Source organism: Hylaeus volcanicus, chromosome 1, assembly GCF_026283585.1.
Source record: "Hylaeus volcanicus isolate JK05 chromosome 1, UHH_iyHylVolc1.0_haploid, whole genome shotgun sequence".
NCBI lineage: Eukaryota > Metazoa > Arthropoda > Insecta > Hymenoptera > Colletidae > Hylaeus > Hylaeus volcanicus.
The window spans coordinates 296,694-323,404 of NC_071976.1; the positions used below are offsets into that span (position 1 = coordinate 296,694).

At 41.3% G+C, this 26,711-nt stretch overlaps 5 protein-coding genes across 7 annotated transcripts in view; 3 read left to right on the forward strand and 2 right to left on the reverse strand.

Moving 5' to 3' along the window:
* Positions 1 to 73: 73 nt before the first annotated feature.
* On the forward strand, positions 74 to 1,414 carry LOC128881013 (general transcription factor IIH subunit 5). Its single transcript, XM_054131653.1, has 2 exons — positions 74 to 275; positions 1,228 to 1,414. The coding sequence occupies exons 1-2, from the start codon at positions 241 to 243 to the stop codon at positions 1,412 to 1,414; spliced, it is 222 nt and encodes a 73-aa protein (XP_053987628.1). The 5' UTR covers positions 74 to 240.
* LOC128880991 (meiotic nuclear division protein 1 homolog) lies at positions 282 to 3,351 on the reverse strand. Of its 2 annotated transcripts, XM_054131620.1 has the most exons (6): positions 2,985 to 3,351; positions 2,194 to 2,266; positions 945 to 1,176; positions 751 to 856; positions 520 to 666; positions 282 to 446 (listed from the first exon to the last, which is right to left on the reverse strand). In XM_054131620.1, exons 3-6 carry the CDS (start codon positions 1,169 to 1,171, stop codon positions 309 to 311), a joined length of 618 nt encoding a protein of 205 aa, XP_053987595.1. In that variant the 5' UTR covers positions 1,172 to 1,176; positions 2,194 to 2,266; positions 2,985 to 3,351; the 3' UTR covers positions 282 to 308. The 2 variants fall into 2 exon arrangements, with proteins under 2 accessions (XP_053987595.1, XP_053987605.1); XM_054131630.1 differs by lacking the exon at positions 2,194 to 2,266.
* LOC128881004 (zinc finger HIT domain-containing protein 1) lies at positions 1,490 to 2,167 on the forward strand. Its single transcript, XM_054131642.1, has 2 exons — positions 1,490 to 1,631; positions 1,768 to 2,167. Exons 1-2 carry the CDS (start codon positions 1,490 to 1,492, stop codon positions 2,088 to 2,090), a joined length of 465 nt encoding a protein of 154 aa, XP_053987617.1. The 3' UTR covers positions 2,091 to 2,167.
* On the forward strand, positions 2,318 to 12,384 carry LOC128880949 (inositol polyphosphate multikinase-like). 2 transcript variants are annotated; one of them, XM_054131550.1, is made up of 6 exons: positions 2,318 to 2,854; positions 3,226 to 3,351; positions 3,729 to 4,048; positions 5,429 to 5,605; positions 5,708 to 5,968; positions 6,303 to 12,384. In XM_054131550.1, exons 3-6 carry the CDS (start codon positions 3,883 to 3,885, stop codon positions 7,025 to 7,027), a joined length of 1,329 nt encoding a protein of 442 aa, XP_053987525.1. In that variant the 5' UTR covers positions 2,318 to 2,854; positions 3,226 to 3,351; positions 3,729 to 3,882; the 3' UTR covers positions 7,028 to 12,384. The 2 variants fall into 2 exon arrangements, with proteins under 2 accessions (XP_053987525.1, XP_053987535.1); XM_054131560.1 differs by lacking the exon at positions 3,226 to 3,351.
* The window catches only part of LOC128880942 (division abnormally delayed protein), a 47,330-nt gene continuing 29,533 nt past the window's right edge, over positions 8,915 to 26,711 (reverse strand). Inside the window, exons 5-8 of the mRNA XM_054131536.1 lie at positions 25,470 to 25,759; positions 16,825 to 16,969; positions 15,428 to 15,632; positions 8,915 to 15,308 (exon numbers count right to left, since the gene is read on the reverse strand). Coding sequence (XP_053987511.1) covers positions 15,202 to 15,308; positions 15,428 to 15,632; positions 16,825 to 16,969; positions 25,470 to 25,759 — 747 coding nt within the window. The 3' untranslated portion in view covers positions 8,915 to 15,201. The remainder of the gene's footprint in view (positions 15,309 to 15,427; positions 15,633 to 16,824; positions 16,970 to 25,469; positions 25,760 to 26,711) is intronic.

Here is a 26,711-nt window from a genome sequence, read left to right on the forward strand (position 1 = left end):
GCCAAGCTACCTCCATTTGAGCTTTTAATCCATCCGCTAGATGGCTATAGTGCTGTTTGTCAGATTTTCACTGCATCACCCCCGCACCGGCCCTGACACTTCCGCCTGGATATATATACAGATTACATGTAGATTATAGAGTTTTTGATATTGCGATGCAATGCACGTATTAAAATAGCAACGAATGTACAACAAAATTTTCGTTTCTTTCATTTCACTGAATGTAAAAGGGGAAAAGTCATGGTAAATGTCACAAAAGGAATTTTGGTTGAATGGTACGTATATTAAGTCTGAATCATGTTACACTTTTATTCTTTATAATCCAAATCGTTAGGAATATTAAATTGTTTATTCAAACTCTGCTCCGAGATGTCAAATTTATTTTTGCACCAACTTTGAATAGCAAAAATATTGTCTGTCCACGCATTGGTAGCATCCTTATATTCCTGAAAAAAAAAAACAAAAACAAAATATCTATAAACATGTTTGTTACAAATTTGTCTTTTAACAATCTGGTACCTGTGCTTTTTTTTCAAGTTCAGCTATAGTTTCGGGATCTGCATCACTAAATTTAGCAATTTGTTTTTTTAACTGTTCCTTTTTTGCCTTCAATTCTTCTAATTCTTGTAACAAAAGTTGTCTTTCCTGTGTATCTTCCTTTCCTATCTATGCATTTCATTTCAACATCAATATAGAGAATCTTTAGATTAAATAGTTTCTATTATAACCTTTAATACTTTCTTTAGTTACCTTCTCTTTCTCGCAAGCTTCTTTTAATTTTTGAAGCTTAAATTCTGCCTCCACTATCTTTTTAGAAGCTTCCGATATTCTGTGTTCTATCGCAGTAATATTTTCTCTATAACATTTATTTATTAATTATTTATTTATTAGGTAGAATAATGCTAGTTATATTTTAGCGTGTTACTTGTGCATTATATTCTTACCCTGGAAAAGTCCAAAAATATACAGAAGTACCAATTTTCTCTGACCTCACTAATCCATCGTCAACTAGTGCCTGAAGTACATCTTTTACAGATTGTACTACAATGCCTTTTTCTTTTGGTGCAACTTTTTCCAACTCTTTTAAAGTAAAAAATTCTCTTTTTTCATAAAATATTTGTAGCATTCTCATACGTTTTTCATCGAGTGACACTCCTTTTCGCTTTGACATTTTACCTAAACGATTACATAGAAATAGAAAATGTATATTTATGGGGATATTTACAGCGATGCAGCTATGAAGGAATTTCTTTTACATCTGGACGAGACTTTAGCCTTAGGACGAAAATTTATAATTCAAGATCTGGATGAAAGACATTTGTTTATTTCTGTTGACATCTTAGATACTTTGCAAGCAAAAGTAGACGATCTTATGGATCAAATATCGTTTCCAATAGCAGAGAAAGGAATATAAATAATTGAGAAAAGATACGTTAAGCTGATAAAAATAAATTAAGAAACTATATAATTTAATGTAAAATAATAAAATATGGCTGCACGAGAATCTGGTAGAATAAAAGATGCATATCAAAAGAGAGTGCTCGACGATGCTGCTCGTAAACGTAGGCAGAAGAAAGCATTGGAAGCTTTGGAACAAGATAATTTTCACGATGACCCGCACGCGGATCTAGGTATGTTTCTAATATAAACACTTTACAAAAATTTATTTCATTGGTAATTAGTAAATCACTGTTTTATAAATATTTATCGCAACAAATGTTTTCTTGTTTCGATTATACAAAGACACGCATATCGTAAATATTTCAGTAATGAGCAAGAAAGTTCCAAAGTTTCAAGAGACTCTAGATAACAGAGGTGGTAGAAAGAAGAAAACTAGATCGGCAGAATATTACAAGCAACGTTTTCGTAAAAGTTTTGCCCAATTAGTCGAAGAGGATCTGAACGTTAACTCGAATTGCCCTAACTACGTTTCCGCTCAAGCACCTCCGTCGCGCTTTCCTGAAAGACAGTTTTGCGCAGTTTGCGGTTTTCCTAGTAATTATACATGTATTCCTTGCGGTGCAAGATATTGTAGCATGAAATGCTTAGGTACTCATCTCGACACAAGGTGTTTAAAATGGACAGCTTAATTTTGTAAGACTATTAATAAAATTAAGATCAAACGAGTATTTATATCAAATAAATTTGATTATTTTTGTATGAATAATTTGTAATCTTTCTTAATCCGCGTACCTATTACAACGTAGACTTTTTATTGTCGTGTACACGATACGATGAGTTTCGTATGTATACTGGATACAGCACTCTGAAATCATAAAAAAACATAGATGATGTATGATGTATGATGTGGTCTAGTGAACGAATAAAAAGAAAAGAGAAAAAGAAAAAATGAAAAAATTCCGGGAACGAGACTGTATCGTATTTGCATATCGGTTCTCGAGTCCTTTGGAGCCTGATGAAGCCTGATGGAGCCTGAAATCTGAATGCCGCCTGAAAACGAGCCGGAGACGGTTTTCATTTGATAAAAACAAAATTGGCCCTCTGGTGGAATCTAAATGAAACTTTGTAGTGTGACGAAAGAGATAGCAATAGAAAAGTAGGAAGACGTCTAGTGAGTGGAAGGACGTGTGAGGACGTGTTATCGTCCGAAAAATGATGTGAAGTTTGAAAAGTCGCGAACGTAATCGTTGTTTCGCCCTTATGTACAGACGGTTTCAAACGAAATTGATCTACGTGAAAGTGTTACGTATTCGAACACATTATATCGTGTTGTTGTGAAGGGACTGGTTATCGTATAGGTTATAATAATAGATAGGCATGTAAAATGTCATAGATGTAACATTTGTAAAAGAAGAGTGGCTAATAAATGATTCTACTGTTATTTCCAATAAATGTACGTATGGCTCGTATGAGTTGGATATTATGATTCTTTCGATTGTTGAAAAAGTCGATTCCTAAAGCGTTACGAGTTTCCTCGTACCAACTAATGAACGTGAATATTAGTATACCTCGTAGTTACATACCTAATCAGATAAAGAATTACTTGAGTTTAATCCAACTTTTCAAGTACTGTCCTTGCTAATATTGGATTTTCAAGTGAGCAGCAAAGAATAACACGATTTGTTGGTAAAAGCGCGAATTCAGAACATTCAATTTCCACAAACACGTTCTGTCCTCTACCGGGATAGAGGAGTATTTTAACGTTTCGAAATATCCGCGGGAAATGTTCGCTCTAATTTTGTATGCTTTTCGTTTATCCGAAAGAACATTGAGAACGACTGAAATATCATCATCAATATATTAATCGGTATGATGTGAATTATTTACCTGTGATACGATTAATGCAAAGTTAAACAATGTGGATGCACGAGCGGAAAGGAATAATCGAAGGTAACATGTTTTTTTTTTACGGATGTTAACATTCGAATGTAGAAATGAATGAATCTCAAAGAATTTCTTCTATCGAGATATTGGAGTCGTTGAAAATTTATTGAAAAAATGTATGTAAAAAACAGACGACGACCAAATTACCAATTCTGTTTCACCCCTAATGTATCAGAAAACATCACATGCATTAATAATGACACGTTTTTTGGAGCCTGGACAAACCGTCCGCGGCCGTCGGCCTACCGTAACCCTTATCCCATTATTATTCATTTATTAGAATAATGTAAAATCGTTGTAACTCGTGTATAATATTGTACAATACATGCGCAATAACTGTCATTTCTTTAGAGTTCTTCATCAACTGACATTTGTATTTATAGACGGAAATGAAACAACCGAAGATAATTAGAATAAGCTTCCATGTGTAACCGTCGGTGGCAGAGGTGGAATTCACAGCGAAGATAAGATCTTTGCGAACCGTGCAACTCTTTAATTGCACAAGTTAATTACTGCGCACCACTCAGTGCAATAACGATGACGACTTTAGACTCGCAGGCCGATAAAACTTTATGCCATCTCGATAAGGTTTCGAGCACGGAGTTGGCTGAAATTTCGTTCGAGTGTGGAATCTATGACGGATTAAGTCCATTGGAAAATCAGGTAGCTGGACACATGTTTGACGACAAACGACGCACCATCGGTAAGCACTCGACCGATTTAAATGCCACTTCGAAACTAGACATATCGGAAAATCAATTTACTCTATATCTACATTTCATCATTTCATCGGAAAATTGCTAATAATACGAAATTTAACAACTACTAGAAAACTTGGACAAACTATCGAAACAATTATTTGAAATAACTGAAATTCAATCGTTTATTTTTAACAATTTGGCAAAGAAAATTACACGTTAGTCGAGATAGTATTAATTTAAGTAATTTTTTAACTCTACGCACCAGCTTTCAACACCAGCTGCAAATTATTTTTATTGTACCGGACAGATAATATAATTCTTATTAAGTTTAATCCGAGTTACGATATATATATGTATAGAACGAGTAACGCAACTTGAGCCGATCGTGTCTCTTTTCCGTTCGACGATAACAACATTTCAACAGTTTCATAATGTCGGTTTCGTTATTATCTTTTGTGTAGATCCATCATTTCTTCGATCCATAGATAATTGTTCGATCGAGCATACATGTTGTCAGGATTACATACTTGTTTTCATTCATCGGTACGAAGGGTGATTTACACAAAACATTCAATCGAGTTGTTTTTATAAACTTGAATAGATACTCAACTTGAATTTGGAGAAATTAAATTGGAGTGTTAAGTGCGAATGAATTACAATAAACATAAATATTTTCTCGATCGCGGAAAATATCCTCGTTTCTACATATTAAAGCGGTTGCAAAGAGTGGAAAAAAAAAGAAAAGAGAAATACACGAGGACCACCGGTTTAGTAGAATGTTTAATTTAAACATTAACTTACAGACATCGTAGCACGATAAATAGGTTTTCTAATATGGCAAAGGTAGACGTGTTATTAGCGGTTAACGAATACCGAAGAAATGCACGCAAAGCAGTGAGTTTATACATATACGGAGAACAATATCCAGATAGAGGTTTGTCCTTGCACCCAAGGACTTTTTACGACTCTGCGTGCCGAGGTAAATTTCCAATTGGACACATGAACGTTTACTCTACGCCCCAGAGAGCGTAGCTTTGCGTTGCAAACAAATCGATTATACTCTGAGCAATATCGATATACCGAGTGTTACGACATTACAGTGCACTTGAAATATTATTCAATCTCGCGTCTGTTCAATTTTCTATTGTGAAATCATTAATCCTCTTTTTCATTGTATCCTGTGACCCGAGGTAACGGTTAAACGTCGAAACGTCGAAACGTCGAAACGTCGAAAGTCTGAAACCAATGGAAGATATTTATGTTTTTGTAAGCTCTCGCTATCTCGAAAAACTTGTTATTGTTATCAAGTAATCAGCTTAAATCAGATTTTTCTTGTAAAATGAAACATCTTATTAAAAAGTTGATTACTTGAATTGTTGTAGGCATGTTACGTAGACCGGACGGTCGGGTGCTGAAACCTGTCGTTAAACCATTACTTGGCAAAAGGGAAATCGCATTCTACGAAAGTTTACAAGCATCCCAAGATCCCGTCATGTTACAATTGAAGAATTATGTTCCAAAATATTACGGCACGACAGAATTGCAAATATTCGGCAAACGTAAGATATCGAAAATATCAGTTTTTGTTGTTGCTCGGTTTTTAATTGATTATTAACTATGATATTAACTATAATCGTTTAATCGTTTGCATGAAATATTAGGAGTAACGTTCCTCACGCTGAAAGATATTATCCATGGTATGGCGGAACCGTGCGTGATGGACATAAAAATAGGTAGACGAACGTGGGATCCCTTGGCCACGCCTCAAAAAAGAGCAACGGAAGAATTGAAGTATGCCGAATCGAAACGCACTTATGGATTTTGCATTACTGGCTTTCACGTCTATTGTTTGTCTTCCGGACAATTAAAAAAGTTTGGCAAACATTACGGGAAAACACTCGATGCCAAGGGTGTCGTGGAAGGTATATTATAAACTTGAATAATTGTTTGCAGCATAACAATGAGCGCACAGTTTTTAGCTGTTTTTTGGAAATGTTATACAGCTCGAAATAGTTACAGGATTTCGTTTAAAAGTAAAAGCAATTGTATGTATACTATTCCTAAACATATTAACCTGTTTAAAATATTACGTAGCGTACCGTACGATAAAGTTATTCGTTCGAATGAATCTTGTAACTATTTCGAGCAGTGTATAGGTAATCAATAGAACGAAAAGTTTTCTCTTCACTTCCAGAACACGTTAAATATCTTGTCACATTGAAATACTCCGAACAGTCCCTTTTCTTTCCTGCGCAGCGCTGAAAATGTTCCTGAACATACGTCCAGAAAGACCGCCCTGTCGTCAATTGATTGTGCAGCTTCTCTCTTTCCTGTGGAAGATCTTACTATTCTTTCGTACCCAGCGGTTGTTCCGCTTTTATTCTAGTTCTCTATTGGTGGCTTACGATGCAAAAAGATTGCGGCATTACCTACGTCTGAATAACACCAGCACCGATAGAACGGGGAGCCGCGTAGCCAAATCACTCTCTTCCATGAGCAATCATGCAACTATATCGAATGTGTTCAAAGACGTAAGCGACCGCGACAACGACCGCGACGCTACGAGTAACACGAGTATCCGTGAAACGAACAGAAACCAGACCACGGAGAGGGTACACTTCATTAAAAGGAGTATCAGTTTGAGCAGCGAATGCGATTCGGTGGGGAAAGAAAAGACTCTCAACAGAAGCGGATCCTGCAGTTCGGATTTCCGAGTGGACCGACTTTGTCGCACTCATTCTTACGTCAACAATTTCGACGACGACATTATTAAAATGAAAGAAGATTACGACGCCCTGCTGAGCGAACTCAGTAGTTCTTCGGAGGAGAAGCAGAACTGGGTTAGGATCAATATGATCGATTTCACCCACGTATTTCCAACGGAGGATCCAACCACTTTGGACTTGAATTATTTGGAAGGGATCGAGAACTTGATCAAACTCGTCGAAATGTTCCTTGTGTCCAAGGATAACGGCGCATAAACTATATTCATCGTAACGTAGAACTCGATGTTACACGTTTCCTTTTAAATTGCAATACGATGTGTTACAAAATTTCATTTTATATTCTGTAATTAAATGCAATTGTTTCGCGTTAGAACCAATCGGAAGTACGAGCAGGAGGTCGTAATTCGCGATAATGTGTACCGTCGCGTTATCGCGTGGACAAACCACGAGGTCAGGAACGTTTCGCGAAAGCTTATCGAGTAGCGCGCAACACGATCGAACAGGAAAATATTTCGCGTCGCATCGTTTCGGAATATTATTTGCGCAACCTTTCCGGTGCGATGCTTGCAATCGCCACGATCACGGAAAAACTCGAAAATTACGTGTTGATTCCTTTCGTATCAGATGTAATATCCATAAGATTCGCGTTCTTCGGTGCACGTCACTTATCGCATTACTAAAGACTGTACTCATTGGGTTTATCGGCATGTAGCCGTTCACTTAACAATTCTCGTAGTCACCAATTTTTTCCTCGCGTATCGTCTATTATGTTACTTTCGTGCAAGTAAGATTCTATCATCGCACCTACCGAACAAGAAAATTGTTATGTTAATATGATACAAAAAATAAAAAAAGTTAACGTAAAACTAAAAGTCTTCATTCTTATACTTTGTAAACGAATAGAGGCGGACTAGAAGTAACCGAAACATTTTCTTTTATTAAAGTTTATAATCTCGTAATAGATAAGAGAAAAATGGTACCGCAAACTTAACGAAAGGTCATCGATGAGAATGAATAGACGGATGCATGAACACTACGCGGAAATTAGTCGTCCTTTTTATTTGACTTTAAGATCGTCGAGAACTTGAATTTAAATTAAATGAAATAAACGTACGAGAATTTTTGTTTACATATGAGAACAGGAAACGTTCAATTTCTTTCGATTTCGTCTCGAGTTTTGTCTATACCGTCCAGAAACGACGCGTGGCACGGCAAAGATTAGTTTGGCAACGAGTTTTACCCTCTATTCGCTGCGATGAAACGCACGCGATAAATTTAGAGTCACAATTGCGGAAATAAAAGGCGAGGAAACGTGCACGTGCGCGCACCCGTTTAAGGGGTCATTCCTCTGCGAAAGCTCTAAAGTTTACCAATTCTAGTTATCTTTTTTTAATCAAAGGGAGTCTCGGTGCGCGTATCGACGACTGTTTTTTACTCGTTACCACGCATTGGAAAAAGTATAGAATATAAAAGCTGGTAGAAGGACAATCGAGTCGAAGAAAAACATTAAGAAACGTAAGTGCACGTCTGTTTGAGCAGTGTTGCGAGCTAAACGTTTTTCAAACTTTCGCCATTCGCCATAGTTAACGGGGAAATGTACTAGCTGAAAATAAAACACAAACTGCGATGCGATGAATCGTTTCGCTATGCCGGTGCCGCGGCTCATCGCGCCGCGCCATAGAAAACAGTTTCAGTTTAGCCAGTATACATATACGCAACACCGAACCAAGTGTTCTTTGTCGTTTGCTCAACGGCATAAAGGATGCATTTACGAGACCATTCGTAACGCAGCATCGTCAAGGCAGGACGGCACGATACAGCACGTAAATTAATCAGAATGGATCTGTTCGATGTATCTTGCGCGACCATGACACGTGTTGCATTACGAGCATCGAAGAAAAGAAAAATTACCGGAGACGAGTAAGAGTAAGCGATATTCATTTGCGTATCTAACAGCAACGATCGAATCGCGTAATTTCACTTCAATTCATTTTACCGGTTGTCTGAAAAGTGCGAACACATACAAATTGTTGTGGAATTCTCGTGAAAATATCCAACAATTAAAAATACAAATTTTTTTGTTGTTCCAACATGCATAGCTGGTAATATACATATAGTATGTATATATATATATGTACACTATTCAGTTTCAACACTTTCCATTTATTTTCGTTCATTGATGTATTTACAAACTCACAAAAATCGATTTTAATCTCTGAAACGTGGAACGAAACGCTCTCGAACTGGTCCTACGAAATTTCTGGACTGACGATAGCGCCATTATATAAATCGTCGAGGTCAGTGTTTATGATAACGACTTTTTCAATATTTCTCACAGTTTTAAAGGTAAATTTGTATCGTAACATCAATCACCTGCGCGAATTGTAACCGTTGAAACGCATGGAAAATAAAACCGTAAAGTAACTTTGTTAAACCGGCACACTTGCACGTGGAAATTCGGTCGTACGCTGTCACAAAGGTAAGAAATATAAAGCGGGAAAAACGTTTCCGTCGCGCGAACGATTAACTCGCATTCGCGTCTTAAATGCGAAAGTCTGAAAGAATTTGACCGCAGCAACGGTATCAAAGAGGACAGGTGGGCTTCGGTTCGAGCATGGAAAATTACGCGATTACGAAGCGAGTTTCGAGTTCCATTCTAAAACAATTGACACGAACCAGCGAAGAGCGAACGAAGAGCGTTCGGTTTCGCCTTCACGGATATACCGTGAGTGTATCGCTAGGCTAAACCGCTAAAATGATCTCATACTTTCGGCACAGTTATTTACGCGTAAAATTAGCGTGATAATAGAACAAAGTACTCTTACGGAAGCAAAACCTTGCTGCTTTTCAAGTTTGTTCAGTGTCCTCTGTAAGAATACTCTGCGGCAATATTTGGTTTTCGAAAGTCAGGGTAAATATACGCTTTAAATCTTCTTTTGCGACCCCCTTTGAAACGCAGGGCACAGCGCGCAGGGCAGTACCTTTCACTTTGGAAAACACTGTTTTAGGTCGACGTTAGTAGTAAACGTATATATGTTTATGTATATCGTCTATAATATATAAATACAGCACGCATTCGGTATATACAAGACTCCCTCGGTGCTTTTCTGTTTAACTTTTACTACATTCTCACTTTTACTCGTTCGTATAAATTTTCTTCGTTTCGCTCCCTTCTTTTCCCCTTCTGATCGCGTTGAACTCGCGATACTCGGAGAGAGTCCAGACTGCGCGCTCGTTTCGCGGTTTATTTTCTATACGCGAGTAAAAGTTGCGCCGGAACTCTGTCCGAGCGAGAACCAACCCGGCAAATTCGTCGAACAGAAGCCTGAGCGCAACGAGCCCGAATTAAATCGGCTCAACTTTTCTTCCCGTCTTCGACGTTATCGTGTATTTTCTTTTCCGATGCACCTACCTCCCGATTTACACGATTCCTCGAAAGTCGAAATACCGTGCAAGTCGAAAACAACATTTGCTCGATTATTCGATTAAATTTCTTTATTTCAACGTAAAATAAAGTAAAATAAAACAAACGAAAAACAAAACCAATGTAGCAAACGATGGCAAGTATTCGTTATGGTAATACCAAAGTGCGATCAAAGTGAATGAAAGTTTACCAGCAACTTTCAGCGCAAACGGTGTTAGCAAAGTAAATAAATACATTTGAACCAACATCGTTCCGCAAACCACCGCTTCAGAGCCATAACTGCCTTTTTCGATGGATATTTACCAAGACGTACTTCCTGACTTTTAAGAGTGTCGTTTGTCTTTGTCCCAGATCGACGCGACGGAGAAACCGACGCCGACGCCGACGCCGATGCCAACGGTACGTCGAATCGATGATATTTTCCTTTTCGATTAAATATTACATGAATATTTTCAAATAAAATAGTGCTTGTATATTTCTGCGACGTAACAATTTCAAAGAGTAAATTAAATACGACGGCCAGCGAATAATGGGAAAAGTAAAAAGCTCGTGTCGTCGGCGTCGTTTAGCGGCTCGCGCCCGATGAGAATCAGCTGGTAGGATCAGTTATTAAAACACAATGGTTTAAACAGTACCGTCGAGTCAATTGGCTTGTGGCCGTTGTTCGTTAAAACGAGGATGTAACCTCTTCTTGACTCGCGGTTGGTTGGAATTTTTTTCCAACAGTTGGCCAGTCGTGTACATTTATTAAGATCAATTAAATCCTCTTTTTACTGCTTATATGCGAATAAATGTGTCCGTGGTATCGTGAATCATTCGTTTTCACTGCGGAACCTGGCTGTCTCGAGTGTATCCTTTGTACGCGTTCATTGTCAGTCTCATTGGCGTTTAAATTGCATTCGTAATAGGCATTTGGTGTAACATTGTGATTAACGTAATACGAGAAATTAGAGCTTAAATTTTCGCGATTTATACGGATTGTTTCTTTGCAGCGTTATATAGTATGTATAATATTGTAGTTGAGGCATGACAAATTGAGGATGTGGATAGCTGGTTAGTGTAACAGAGACACGTCTTGGTGCTCGATCAAGTTTTTCTTTGATATTAAGAAAGCACGTATTTTATATTGTGCATTTGTCGAGCGGGGAAGTTTACGGTAGGTAGTAATATGTACCACCACTTTAATTGAGTTCGCCATCGGAGCCATTCAACGTTCAAAGAGCCAATTTAAAAAGAGAATCTCAATAGAAAAAGAGAAATGTGTGACCGTAACGATTGTTTCTTTTTTCATCGGAGCATTAATACAATTCGTTTGGTTTAAATATATCACTTTTATTAATCGTCATTTTATTAAAATAGCACCACAAAAACATGTATAACAAAGAGCAATATAAATAAATGATCGTTCGTAGAGTCTCAACGATGCTTTACGCGTAAAGCGAAGCAACACGTATCGAAGGAGTTCGAACGTAAGGCCACTTCCTTCTTACTCCGTAAGTGCCGCATTCAACGAGATAACTCTTCTAAATTATACGGGAGGCGTGTGCCATTAATAGGGATATAAATTAGTATCGTCGCGATCAAAGAGGTCACGGAACCGCGTTCGGGGCCGAGGACGACAAAATGAGTTTTAAGGACGACCTACGCGTCAACGTCTATTTCAATGCCTGCTGCCTAAATATCACCGACAAAGCGAATTATGGACTTGAAGAATTACAACTTTAAATTCTGACAATTGTGCTCGAGTCACGTTAAATTGGCCTCACTCGTCGACGCGTCAAACACCGGTTGTTGGCCGAACTTTGCCCGAATTTACGTTCGAACAGTCTGGACTTGTTCCAAAATGTCGATTGGTCGACGCCTACGAGTTTCGAAACAGACGAGACTTGTCCTCGACGACTTGGTAGCACGAGAAGCGGTTGGTCGTCTACGTTAGAGGTCAAGATTGCTTAGGCGAGTTTTCCGCAGAAAAAATTAAACAGGAGGAAAAGAAGGTCACACCCTCTACACATGCTTCAGCACGAATGCCTTATACAATCCTGTTGCCCTATACTCTCTCTCTCCCTCGCATACGCGCACACACATACACACACGCATACGCACGGTCTTTCTCTTGTTCCTTCTGTCGGGCGTGAGATGACACGACGCTGGGGCCAGGGATATTCAAAAAGGCACTAATACTCGAAGATTCAGAAAACCAAATGTACAAAATCAGTGCGGCCGTCGGGGCGCCAAATCGACCCTTACCGCCGTAATACACCGACAGGCTCCCGTTTCGCTAGCTTCCACGATTTTCTTCCTTGCGTCTAATCGTTTTAGCTGGAAATCAAACCGCCGAAATCGAGCTTCGCTTCGAATGTTTACACGTCGAAAATATTGACGTTTCAAAGGAACATGTTTTCGCTTTAAGGCGTAAACAACGATACTTTCTCGCGGTTAGCGCTCTACTTCATTTTTCTGGTTTTTCTTCTTTTTCATTTTGGCACTTCAAGTATCTAAATATATAATACAATATAAACAGATCCAAGAGAAATACATTACCGCTCCCAAGTATTTTTCCATCCGCGGAAAAAACATTTGCTATCATCGAATCCATACGAGTAACTTGGGCAAGTGGTGGGGACAATCTTAACGAAGCGCGTGTTTATAAGTGGATGTAATCGAGGAAAAATATTCGCTTATAATGAACACATTCGAACGAGTATTCGAGCAAATAGTGGACAATTATATCGGATTATAAGAGACCAAAGAAAGTTTGGCGGACAGATACTCGGGAGCGGTATCAAAAAATTTAACTAATACGGGACAAATAAAGACAATGTGGAAAAGGAATCGGAAGCATGAAACGAACATCTTTACATTTTCGATAAAATAGTAATAAAAATTATGGCACTGGACACTTGATTATCAATGATTCAATTTTGGTATGTCGAGAACTAAACGTGGTCTCTTTTTACGTCCACGCAATCATTCTCATAAATTTCTTCAAAGAATTAGACGTCCAAGGTTTGATGGAGCTCTCGATTCATTTGATTTGTCAGAAATCGCATACGTTTCCATATAGCTCCCCGTAACGCGTCAACCACTCCGTAAGTATTTTACCTGGTAAAATAACGAAAATTTTAAACAATCGACGTCGGTACCGTACGATTCGATGGCACGTGCGAACTCGAACCGTAAATTCGACCTTCTCGTGGAAAGCATCGCGCAATGGTCACGAATAAGCGACTGGAATCGCGATCGTTTCCACTTGTTAAACGTTACTTTCGCAAGGCTGAAGCTGGTGCGTGCAAAATAGGCTCGTCGTCTCGCGACTATTCTCGGGAACTGTTCGTCTCGATGAAAGCTATCGGAGAGACGGGAAAAGGGTTGAAAGGAAAACGTAACCCGCGAAACGAGGAATCGAAATCTTCCTCGTTGTATTCCGAGTCAACCAAGTGTCACTGAAACCAGCTTCAGTCACGTAACTGGCGTTTTGGCAGTTAGCTTTGACATATGGCATGCACACGCGATATCACCCGACGAGGATCGAATTCCTCGTCATTAGTCCGTGTATCGACGCCAACGACAATGGGCATCGCCACGAAACAGTTTATGCGTCGATGAAGAACAACGCAAGATGCGAGGCACTGTAGTCGCGTTTTTCCACTTCGGTTTCCTCCCGCTGATTATTCAAAGCCACGAACTTGGAAGCAAAAAATCTCTTTCACGGCTACGTTGATGTTGATGCTGCTGCTGCTGCTGCTGCTGCTGATGATGATGTTGATGTTGATGTTGATGATGATGGTGATGATGACGATAACGATGACGATACTTTCAAATAGGAAAGACACTTTGATTTCACGTAGTACGGAAGCTGCTACATAATTGCTCGTTGTTCGAAACGTTGGCAGTAAAGTGTGCGTATAAATTGATGCGTAATTATTGCTCGATATTGCGGTACGTTCCGTCCGTTTCCAAATTTCTGTACATTTCCGATAAATACACACGATCTCTTGATACGCGTCTTCGGTTGCGCCTTCTCAACGTTTCACTTCAATTAAATATGGCAACGTTTCAATTGTCACGACTAATAATACGCGTAAACGACATAAAGTCATCCTTTGGGTGTTCAAAGTTGCGGTATACTCTTCTCGTAGTCGTTCCTTTCCTTCACGATCGATTCCAAGAGTTCGGTCAAAGGAATAGATAACGTCGAGTCTTTGCGCGAGGATCGTTGATAAAATGTTTCTAATTAGCCCGAATCTCATCGAGTTTCTTCTTTCGTTAATTTATTCATCCTTTGAAGCATCCTCGAGAGACATACTTCTCTACGACTCGGCAAAAATTGAACTTTGTTTTAAATTTTCTCTACACAGTCTTGCTTTTCTAAATATAAATTTCTCCGACTCCGTTCGCGACAAACAAAATGTACAACCGTAAAAATCCGTTTCACGTTGTTTTCTTCTTTCGCGTAATGTTTCCAAACATCTTCGTCCCCATCGTTAACAGCCATTTCTTTCTCGCGAAGATTGCTAGATAGTGACTGCGAAAACATCATCCGTCGTGGCGGCCGTAGCACGGGAAACGTTACAATCATTTCTCCGTTTGCACTTTTCTTGCTTTCTGCCGGTCCGCGCCGATCCTCGCTTACGACTCCCATGCACGGAACAATCTCACGGAAAATGTCTCTTCGGGTTCGTTCCGCGACACTTGTCGAATAATCGACTGGTTGCACCAACCAACGAGCCGAAAACACGAACGATTCCACTGGTTTCGCTGTTGCTTACGAATCTTTCTCGGCTCGTTGGCTGTTTCCGGAAATACGCTCCACGCAGCTGTTCCGTTCCGTCAGCACGATAAATACCTATAAAGCAGATTCTCAGCACCCAAAGTCGAATCGTTCTCGCGTGTCGAGCAGAATCAGCCTATTCGCTGACGCGAGATCCAAAGTCGTCTTTTCTATGTCTAGGTCGCGGATCATCGAATCACTTTTCCCCTTTTTCGCGCCGATTTCTGGTGCAATTTAAGCCATCAAGAGCGCGCAACCGATTATCAAGACGAGAGACGATAAGAGCACGTTCGATGAACCAGCCGTGGCCGTATTGTCCCGATTCAATTTCACCGATGGATCTGGAAAAACAACAATTACAAGTTGCTATATGAAAAGATAAATAATGTTGGAAATAAATGTCTAGTTTGTCCTACTTTCGCGAAGTAGGAACAGATATTTTCGTATATGTATAGTATACCTGGTGTAGTGGGGCCCATTCCTGAGCCAGATGCTTCGTCGTCGTCGTGATCGTCGCTATGCGCGTCTTCGTCGTCGTTATCGATGTCGTCGCCTTTTCCTTTCTTCCTCCAAACTTGTCTATCGCCGCTTCCCGAACCATCCAAAGCTTCGTCGGCGAGCAATGTTCCGCTGTCGGGCGCTGATGCCAGCTGCGATTGCAAGATCTACGAGAAATAAAAGCAAACGTTCAGAACCTGCCTCCCATTTGGACACGAAGCTTGCAAGATTGTTAGGAAGAATTAGAAAAAGAAAAGTATGACAATCCACCGAAATAGTCGTAGATGTAGATGTAGATGTAGATCGTGTTATTTTAACTCCTAGCTAAACGGTTAACACGATATTGACAACGTTCACGAAAAGTCCGCGTCCGCGGTCGTTGACTCGTTTAATTGCACCTTACACGATGTACAGTCTCGACGTACGGGTTCGTTCACGTTTAGCAACTATGTAATGTCCAGAGCGCGATGTGTACCATATGTAGATCGCAACTGGATAAACGTTTATTTAGAGAGAAAAAAGTAAAATACCGATACTCGTGCGCGCAATGCCCGTGGACCGGAGTCGTTCATAAATCATTCATGAGTTCGTACATTGTCATACATATCGTCCCGCGTTACCTTCTTCTGGTACTGGACGATTTCAAATTGGATTACACAGCTGCGATATGTCTGCAGTCGACGCGACGGGTGTGCAGGTGTGTTGTACACGTAACGAGCATCCTGATTTCGAGACAGGGGAATTATCGTGCGCATCGATGGTGGAACGCGTCTCGACCAGTGATAACTAACCAACGATAGACACGAGCAAATTTAACGCGTTTACGTGTAAATTAAAACCGAGTAAGTTTTTACTCAACCGAAGCTTTTTCACTTTTCTAACCGTTCACGATCAATGAGTCGTTCTAATTAAAGAGAACTTTAACTGACATGAAAAAAGCCCCTCGAGCTTATTCGTTTCAGTTTAATCGGTCTAATTGCTCGCAATAGAACTCCTTAGTTATTGTTCGATTGTGGGGCAACAGTTCCTAGTAGATACAACACTCGGCTCTAAACGAACAATCAAGTTTTCTGCGAATATAGTGTTTGTTTCAGTGACGACATTGCTACGAGTAACAACGTTCAACGGTACCATACGTGCCATAATATTTATTTTTTCTTCGCGATAATAACTCTATAAAAAAGCAGAGTATCGCTGTCTGTATTTCGACTGATTGTTTTTGTTTTTATTATAGTTTTCTGGTTTGTTTGATCGCGAATAATTCTAGTCGTTGTATTCCGAAGATATTCCTGGTAATGGTAACATCGTGTCTGAAGTGAACCGCGAGAGCCGGTCGAAAACGTAACGTGGTAGACTTACCAAATTAATGTGCCTTAATTGGTCAATGAGCACGCTGGTGTTGGTGTTGCCGTAGGAGCTCGTCGTCGGTGACATGGTCGTTATGGTGAACTCGGGGTTGTACCTCTGCGACGTTAAACTCGAGTCTACGACCGTCTTTGTATACCTGCAAACATGAGAAAATATGGGAAATTATCCTAGTGACTCGCCGATTTGCCTAAGCACTATAATCTTTTGTATCGTTATCCATGACGGACAATAGTGGATGGATAGGACCATCGATGTTTAGAATGGCAACACCTACGCATTTATCGCTAGGAAGCAGACATTGTTCAAGTTCGGACATGTTTGCAACCGTTGGACGGCGCCTATGATGGATCGAGTGGAAGAACACAGAGTGTGCATTCGGTTACGCGTTCAAAATAGAAATATCAGTGCAAAAAGTTTGCAGACGTGGAGAAATGCTTTTGTAGCGATTGCTCCAGATAGATAACGGTTTATCAATCGTTGATTATCGAATGATTTTAAGGGGTATCCTTACGAGACTCGTGTACACGTGATTCGCGCTCGAGTCCTGGTCTCTGATATCTTCGGTCAAACTCGTAACCTTTCGATTCGTTCGATTATTTTTTCGTCGATAAATTAAGAAGAACCCGATTGTCGTCGGTCGTTTCGGTCACGGACGCCAGCTCTAATTCTTTCTTCTTCGTCGTTCGAACCCGTACACACTCCTATAGCTGCATTCATTTGTTACAATCATAATCATAATCATACGTTTGCAGATGGATCGTGCATCAGGCAAAGTCGTTTCGATTCATTGGCCGGCCCCCAGTAATCTTCCGCACTTCTGTTGCCAGCTGACGAACAAAAGAGACCACGATCAACTAGCTCTGGTTGTACCGTTTCTCGGAACGAGCGCTATAATTTCATTTTAAGGCGATCGCCGATGACCTAGGTCTGCCTTAATAACAGCTGACGACAATACTACGGAGCTACAAAATTTCATTCGTCTGTCGGCGAATATAAGGAATAACATAACGTTTAGCGTAGGATAGTGTAAAGAAGCAGAGTAAACGTATGTATCTACATATTGTACAATAAGTATAAGCGAGTTCAAATTCGAGCTAGTAAAAAGGAAACATTATCGTAAAATGGATGTAAGGAGAGGAGGTCGGATGTGACGGTGGCGGCTTTTTAATAGGGTTCTGCCCTAATAACTATACAAGTTGGAATACCAAAGATAATGGTACAAGTATACCATTAGTAGCTTTAAGGGCAAGCTGTTGAGAGTTTACGAGGTACTTAACGGTCAAGTCTCGGTGAACTGTATCGTCTAACAATAAAATACGACTCCCGTTTGCATATCGAATCGACGCTGTTTTCACGCAAGTTGATCAACTTGATCGAGTCACGGTGTTGGTTTTTCGAAACTCCTAATACTCGTAAAAGTACTCTAAACGTTCCCTTTTCCTTTACAAGTATTCCTCTCGGAATGGAAGAGTTTATCAGTACTATAGTTTTCAAGTTGGCGAGAATACCGAAAAACACCGTGCGGCTTAATAAACCGTGAGACTCTGTAAAGCCGCGCCAAGCGTTGCCAAGCGACAAGTCGCAATTTGAAGCTATTTGCGTTTAACCAACTGGAAAGCCAGAATCTCCGAGGCATCCGCGGTGCTATCTTGTGCTGTCACTGTACGCGCTTGATATTCACGAGCGAACCGAGAAGCGTGAGGAAAGAATTATCTCCGAAAGAGATAGAGAAGAGTGCAGTCGTTCTATTTACGTTTGTGGCTACGTATTCTCGGACCGGCACTTTTGAAACGCGCGCTCTCGCTTCTCGCAAAAGGCATCGCGTGCCATTCATTAGTCGGCCACTGCACGTACACTCGCAGCTCGATCAGATGTCCTGCCTATGAGCGGTGTTTCTTTGTTTACCGGCGATTAATTACGAGTTTTCATTTCTTCTCTAACCTGATCGTTCTAATTTTATTCGCGAACAACCAAATAATTAACCCTTTACACCTCAAATATTTGTCGCGCTTTTGGTTGCCACTCGATAAATTACAAATCATTGAAATAACGATGTTCAATTTATTCTGTATGTTGAAAAGTTTATCCCAATCAAATTTAATTGGACTGATCGGTTTATCGAATCGACCGTGTCGACAAAAATTGATTCGATTATCTTCCAACTCTCATCTCTCTATCGTACTTTGTATCTTTCGGTTTCCCTCGCGATCATTTTTGCTCGATACCCTTTCTTTCATTCATTCAACTTTTACGCCGATGCTTTCTTTTCGTTGGGTCCCTTCGTTCCGTTTGCGACCAAAGAACGCGTCTGGCGACATTTTGATCGATCGTTCGCAGACCAACTTGTTCCTTTATTCATTGTACGCGCGCGAATTAACGTCGAATTGAAAAATGATCGATCGTGCTTCTTTGTGCGCGCAATTGATAAATTAACACATTTGCCGTAGCGGCCGCAGTGGTCGTCGATGAAAGACATCGAGCCTCTTTTTTTTTCGCGCAACGCTGCTCGTCAACGACCGACAATTGCCAACTCTAATTAAAACATTTTTAAAGTGTAACCCCACTCGTAGCACTCGCCTGGCTGCGCAGGGCACATTTTAATTTGCAAACTTTGGATGCTGTCGTGGCTTGCTAGCAACGATACCGAAGAGGAGTGTTTTCAGAAAATTTCAACTGTGCTTTGAAATCCGGTAAATTTTCGATTTCTACCCGACAAGGTAAAATATTGTTTGAATAGCTCTCAAAGATAGAGAATTTCGTTTCGTAGTTATGTACCTTGTAACGGTTGAATACAAGTATAACATACTTTTATTTACAGGGAAAGAGAGCTGATTTAAACGAAAAGAAGCTATAATTTTCGTCTCTAATTAAGTCGATCTTCGCATATCTCGAGGATCCTCCTGAATTCTGTTTCGTTAAACGCCAGCCGCGCGTCTCTCGGGATGTCATGTCCGCTCTGTGAAACTTCCGGGTTCGCCCAAGCGTTCGCTCACCCTTTTGTCCCTATAGTTTACTATTATTTTCCTTTTCCGTCTTGGCGTAAATTCCTGTTCGTCGGTCGTTCGGTAGCCTCTTCCTCCAGCTTCCTTTTTTCTTCAATCCCTTTCAATGTCTCTGTGTTTCGATTCCGATTCCACCCCGTCACTTTCTCGCGCTCTGTCGCTCGTTAACGAGCATAATTCGCCAGCGATGCAATCTTGCTCGTCCAGAAACGCGAACGAACAGAAGCAGCTCGAACAGCAAAAACTGGTCTACAGCGATCGAAAGCTTTCGAAACGAATCGTGCATCTCCACCTTTCATTCGGATATATCCGATTTAATTACTCGCGCATCTTTCCGCTGCTTCGCGATCCCGACGGACATATTTCTACAAGCCGTAAATTCAGATCCAACCCATAACACGTTCGGCACACTCGATGAAACTTAGACTTGAGTTTTCCAAATTCAATTTTCCCTGTTCGTTACCCAATTAGGGCAACGCGGGGATTAACCACTCGTTATTTCTACATGTAATTGTACCTGATCAAATTTTTGCGCAGTTTTTCCGAACAGATTATTAGCCGACGCCGACGCCGACGCCGACGCCGACGCCGACGCAGTACAAGGAAGGTTGGCTCTTTCTTCGGCGCTGCCAACATTCAATCATTGAGATGAAAGGAAACACCGTTGAATTCGCAACGACTGCAAAAGGATGGAGGGTGGGATTAGAGATTACGCTAAAAGGATGAATTTTCGTAACACTAGGTTATCCTAGAAGCGATGCGCTTTTTCCAAGAATGGAGCACCAAAGTTGAATTCCATGTATGAATACCTGTTCCACTTCAATCGATATCGTTACGAATCTATCTCTCGTAAACTTGATTACAGAAATTCCAAACGCTATTTCCGAAAATAATTTCATAAAAGGCTAGTACGAGTTAAATCTGTTCATATGTAACTGAAATCGTTGTTACTTGAACGCGTTGCATCAGAAATCCATTAGTAAAACATATCGCTCTGCTAAAATTTACTTATAATTATGATTAATCAACGTTAGTTCAGAATATTCTAAATTTCGGCCAACTGTTGCACAAGTAGTTGGCTAATTGAATTTTAAAAAGTACATTTCAGGCACGACGGCTTGACCATAAACTGTTGCTGTACATGTGTAGGTCCCTCATTTTTTCATAACTCGATACTTGATACTTACGTGTCTAACGTATCAGTATTTTTTTCTTTCTATAACTTAAGAAATACATAACAGGCGTTGCCATAGTTAAGAAGTTGAAGCAACGAACAAATTTATCTTCAAAGATTTCGGTAAATAGTTACAACAACACGGATTCGGGAGATTTATGCAATTCAGATGCACGATAAAACACAACACGCGAAGCACGGGGTCGATGTTTTCTGGTTTGCTGAAGCTAAAATTTATGAGACGAGATGTGGTTATGGTTACGCTTTGTTACTTTTGAATTAACTGTGCAACAAACATTCATTATATTAAGTGTATCGCTAATAATCTCTAAAATTATAACTTCATTTCTACTGTAAATAAAATAAAACATGCTGTCTTCTCAATTACATACGAGTGCGATGTTTTACACGTTATTTGTAACGATTCTACATGTAAAATTTATGTAAATATTTTCATAACGTCCAGTGTATTTTAGTCTAAAATTAAAATTGGTCTAATAAGCAAGGAAGCAGGGTGTCTCCGAAAGAGGAACGCGAGGAATCGAGTTCGAACGAACAAAGATAGAGATCCGGAGCGAAGCTGTGCAAGAAAAGGAACTAAAATGGCTGAGAGAATGCGAAACAAAGAGCACGATAGGAAGAGGATAGGGTTGAAAGAGAGGGTGAAAAGGTAGGAGAGAGGAAAATAAAGAAAAGAGACGACAGGTGTGCTGTGTGGAGGCAGCTTTCGTCCGCGTGATTATTAATCAACGAGGCGGCCGCGACGTGGCGGCCCTTTAAGCCACCGTCACACCAAAACGAGCCAGTCTGACCGCTACGCTACGCTGGCTACCATTGCCTACTCTCGCGATCTCATTTTTATTTTTCTGGCTGAGCATCATCCGGTGACTTGCACGAAATTAGCTCAGCAACGCGATCGATAAGGAATCCGTTTAACCCGTGAGCTGGGCTACATATATCCGTATTTTATTCGACTACTAATCGATACTTTGCTAGTCGAACGAAACTGGAAAGATTATACGTTTTCATTATGATTTGTCTCGTTTCAAAAACAATTTTTCATCGCGGCAATTAACGAATCTCTTGAAACGAGAGTAGAAAAATAGTAGAAAAAATCTACCACTTCTCTAACGAACCGTGGGAAGGAAACTGGTTCGAGATACTTGGTAAACAGGATTGGAAGGTGCTGTATAAATCGCGGACGATTACCGCGCAGACGAGAATACCGCTCGCGTGCCATGGAGCTTGAAAAGCTCGGAACCATCACCGACGCCGACGCCGACGCCGATGTCTAGTATCTCACGGTAGAAATCTAAATGAGATTCGATCCGTGCAGGAAGCCTAGAGCTTCCACGATTCAATCCTCGTAGCCAATCGGGGGAAAAGTGAAACCGCCTTTCTCGCCCTCCGCGATAATTCGATTCGATCGTTCCGCAGAACCATCTTCCTTTTCTCTACTTTCCATTCCCTTCTTGTACGGTTCATCCTACTATGACCGTACGCGACCTTCTTTCGCGCAAAATAATCCCAGAGAGTATGATTTACGACGAGCGAAACCGCCCGTAACATTCATCCAGCAAAGTGGCCAACATTGCTGTATTGTTCGCGTCTAAGGGAACAGTGTTGCGAATCGAACGGAGAGTTGGACCCGTCGGATAATAGCTCCGAATATATCGTCAGATCCTATCAGATCCTATCACAGGATGGGCTTAACCGAGCTGAGTCCATTTCACGCAGACTTCGCATTAGCGATCAGGCCGGGCTCGCGTCTACGCGACAAGGATAATTTCTTAATTTACTCGCACGAAACATGTACCCACTCTGTTAACCACTAACGCCCTGTTAATTCGCGCGACTACCTCGAATGTAAAACTACGATGAGAATCCTGAAATCGCGAGAAAGGGTCCGTTTACGGCACGGTCTGTTTAAGTACAACGACAAGAAACCGGACTACGAGGATGTACGTGCCGTTGACGTCGAGGCCGGATACTATACAGGTTTTTAATGTAAAAGGTCCAGAAAGCGAGGATGAGTAATGGCGCACAAGATCGAAAAGCGACGAAAAATAAACATCGAAATAGACTACGGAAGAGAGCCGAGAAGAGCAAAACGATGCAAACGAGTAAGAAAGTAGAACGCGAAAGAGCGTCGGGAGGGCTGGGCGGTGGCCGGTTTCTTCTTGTAAAAAGCGAACAATAAAATTAATTAGATTCCTAATGGTTAGCCTTACGACGCGGCGTGAAACTGCGTACTTTTTCGACTCGAAATTCAAACAACAAAATCCGTACTTAACGGTGCTGTTTATTTGTCTGTTCGAGCGTTTTAGTCGATTAAAACGATTAAATGTAAAATCTGACTCGTGTAAATCTCTAAGTGTAAAGAGATGAAAAGCTGCAATGCGGAGGTGATTTGACGCAATGGAAACAAGAACGAGAAGAGACCATCGATAAATACGGCAAGTGGAATGAGGAGCGACCAAAAAGTCTCGAAACGAGGTCAACCAACGCGAAAAATGGAGCGCTAAGATGCGCAAAATAGGTTGGTGCGCGAGTTGAGATACGAAAATAGGAAGCTAAACGGCCATATCGCGCATACCAAACGACATCCTGTATTCGCATTAGCGCATAGTTTATGTTATAACAACTGCGACATTTTCCGAACTACTTTTAACAAGTTCGATTTGCAAACGTGAAAGTGAAAGTGGAGAAGATAACGTAATTGAAAAACGTATTACGTACGCAGCGCCTTCGCTATTAATAGCAAATGATAACTTTGCGAGACGCAAACTCGAGAAGAATGAATAATTTATGATGCTCGATGCCGTACATGGAGGAATTGGAGAACGAGTATGCGATTTCGAACAACAAATTACTTGTCGAAAGACGAGTACCGTGTATATACTCGAGAAACTTTTGTATCGGTTCGATTAGCGTTAAAAATTTGACAGTTTTCGAGACGTTTGACGAGTGACATCGATTTTGTGTAATTTTCATCGTAAAAAATCTGCAAAACGAAACGAAACGAAAGTCGAATCGGAGTCTCCTCGAAATGTTGGCTCAGCGGTCACCTCGAGCGATGCGTGGGCGGGAAAGCTAGAAGAGGAGAAAACCGAAACGAAACGCGATGCCCGCGCCGCGGACGTGATACGGATAAGAGGAAGGAAGGGGCGGGTGAAGCACCGCGAGGGGTTGCGACAGCAAAGAGAACAAGAGACGGAACGGAGAATCGGAGTAGCCTGTGGGACGCCGAGCCGCCAAAGAGTCTGGCAACGAGAGCAAATGGGCGCCGCGACGGCGACGGCGACGGCGACGGCGACGTCGGCGTCGGCGTCGGCGTCGGCGTCGGCATCGCCCAGTTTCGACTTTCGCCCGTGTGCGACGCGACGGGTGGATGCATGCACGCCCGCCTAGCCTCTCTCTACGTATACGAGAGGAACAGAGGAGACGACAGGAACCGAAAGAGATGTAAAACGCAGCTCGATGCCGCGGACGTGGCCAAATTCTTCGGCTACGAGGTCACGATGTCGCAACAATCTCTATGCTATTTTTCGCATGCTCGCCACCATTCCTTTTTACACGTTTCGCTCCTCGCGTTCTCACTCTTAACAATAGATCTTGGCCACGCTAAAAACTATTTCGTCGAGGATCGAGAGATTTAGTACCGGAACAAGGCATTTCTATTGCAACGTGGGATTAGTTAAACTTGGTATTAGAAATTCCCGTCTCGATCCGATGGAACTAGATGAACAATCGAGAGGCACTCGTTCGAAATCCAAAGTCTGGTCACGCGATGCAAATGTCCTTCCTCCTTCACCCTCTTTGCACTCCTGATGCAGCTCATTTTTGTCCGATACGTCTACCGAGCCGATTCTATCTCGAGCTGAAACTGTACACTGGCCGTCTCTGATAAAGAGAGGATCGAGAGAGAAACCGAAAACAGAGTCGAAGAACAAAGAAGAAAACCGTGTACGTGCGTGGAAATTGTTCCTAAACGATGACTCGATCATCGACAACCTTGTTGTCGACTTTCTTGCGAATCGTTTTCGATGTCAAACCGCCTATCGATATCTGTTTAACCGCGAACGCGATCGGGATACAACGCTGTAACCATCTTTAAATTGATATTATCAGCCGCTGCTAGTCTACGAGGTGTGACTACGTGTACTCTGCGTTTATATTTTCAATGATTGTTTCTAACATCCGTACGAGGTACTCGACTGGACCGTTGGCATTGGATCGAAAGGTTTCATCGTTCCGAGGAAAATGGGCGATGTTAAATCACCGCGGCTCGTAAAAGTCCTCGTGCGAATTTGAATATGATTTTAATACTTGCGCTCGCAAAGGCATAAACCTCGAAGCAACACACCGACGCAACGCGACGCGAGGCGTTTGTCGTGATAATTCACAGAGCTACCGATACTTTCTTCAAAACCGTCGAATAAAATGCCAAGTGTACTCACTCTCCGACGTGTTCGCCGTTCCAACATCGTTTGTCGGGGTATTCCTCGCAGATCGTGTCGGCTAGAGTACCATAGAAGGTCCGAGACCTGACGACACTGGCCAAGAAATTACCCAGCTGCACGTGCAACTGCGTTTGCAATGTTCTATGCGTGAGAGGAGGCGCAGCTGCGTGCATTTCGAGGCTCCCCGACGACGTCGACTTGCCCGTTGCAGCTGTATCCGAAGGTGTAACGGTCGCATCGCTCGATGCCGATGGCTGCAGCTCCGATCGACCACACACTTTTCTCACCTGAAAAACACGTTGTCGTTACTTTTTTCATTGTTCTGTACGGTTGTATGCATACGAGTAATACAGTGCACGTAATAAAAAGAAAAGACGGCGATCAAACCAAGGCTCCTCGAGCCTCGAGGTAACGTCGCACATTTCTCTATTTAATTGTTTATTTCGCTACTACTACTCATCCTTTCGCTTCGATCACCTCTTTTTCTCTAGAACTAGTAGTAGTTTAACTAGTAGTAACAGCTAGCAAGTTACCAGTATTTTGACTTAGAATTCAATGTAGTCTAACGGAGTTTGAACGTCCGTATAGAAATAGAGAGCACATGGTTGTCTAGTTAATTACTCGGGAATGAAAGTCTCTCGGTGGATTACCGTTAATTTTCTTTTGAATGCGTATCTCGAGTTTCGTGGGGCGATCTATCGGTACGTCCGCGACTCTTGTGCAATTGCAAGGATATTAGAGGATATAGAGGACATTAGAGGATAACCCTCCAATCTTTTAATCTTGTTCATTTGAATCGCGGCGTAGAAACGGAACACGTTATTATCTTTGATATTCCGGGTCAAGGGTGACCTTAACTTAATTCGTAACTTGCGATTCAAATGAAGAAGATTAAAAGATTGGAGGGTTATCTCGTGATAAGCGAATGCATACCGAGACGGTACCGTGAGCTTTTCGAGTTGCCGGTAATGTATGATAATGGGCGCGTGGTCGGGGACTTGAAACGATTTTCTATGTCGATGGAACGATGGAACACGATGCTTCGCGAGACTAGGAAGCGTAGGAGATGAAGCGCAGCTCGTCTTTCGTTTGCTTGGCTTTCGAAAGATGCTTTCGTCGCTCGTTCTATCGTTGCGCATACCAGAGTATGCGTACCGCGTCGAAATGATCCTTGAAAGATTTCTTGCAAAGAGAGAAAAAAGGATCGAAAGGTTTGAGAAACGAGCGAAACCATGTCGA

Bases quoted from the DNA above. Each gene is read 5' to 3' on its own strand.
- LOC128880949 (XM_054131550.1), top strand. From the start codon at position 3,883: ATGACGACTTTAGACTCGCAGGCCGATAAAACTTTATGCCATCTCGAT. The intron at 4,049-5,428 runs GTAAGCACTCGA...GAATTGTTGTAG, and splicing joins CGACAAACGACGCACCATCG to GCATGTTACGTAGACCGGAC. The intron at 5,969-6,302 runs GTATATTATAAA...TTTCCTGCGCAG, and splicing joins TGCCAAGGGTGTCGTGGAAG to CGCTGAAAATGTTCCTGAAC.
- LOC128881004 (XM_054131642.1), top strand. From the start codon at position 1,490: ATGGCTGCACGAGAATCTGGTAGAATAAAAGATGCATATCAAAAGAGA. The intron at 1,632-1,767 runs GTATGTTTCTAA...TAAATATTTCAG, and splicing joins TGACCCGCACGCGGATCTAG to TAATGAGCAAGAAAGTTCCA.
- LOC128880991 (XM_054131630.1), bottom strand. From the start codon at position 1,171: ATGTCAAAGCGAAAAGGAGTGTCACTCGATGAAAAACGTATGAGAATG. The intron at 857-944 runs GTAAGAATATAA...TAAATGTTATAG, and splicing joins TATTTTTGGACTTTTCCAGG to AGAAAATATTACTGCGATAG. The intron at 447-519 runs GTACCAGATTGT...TTTTTTTTTCAG, and splicing joins AACTTGAAAAAAAAGCACAG to GAATATAAGGATGCTACCAA.
- LOC128881013 (XM_054131653.1), top strand. From the start codon at position 241: ATGGTAAATGTCACAAAAGGAATTTTGGTTGAATG. The intron at 276-1,227 runs GTACGTATATTA...GGATATTTACAG, and splicing joins AAAGGAATTTTGGTTGAATG to CGATGCAGCTATGAAGGAAT.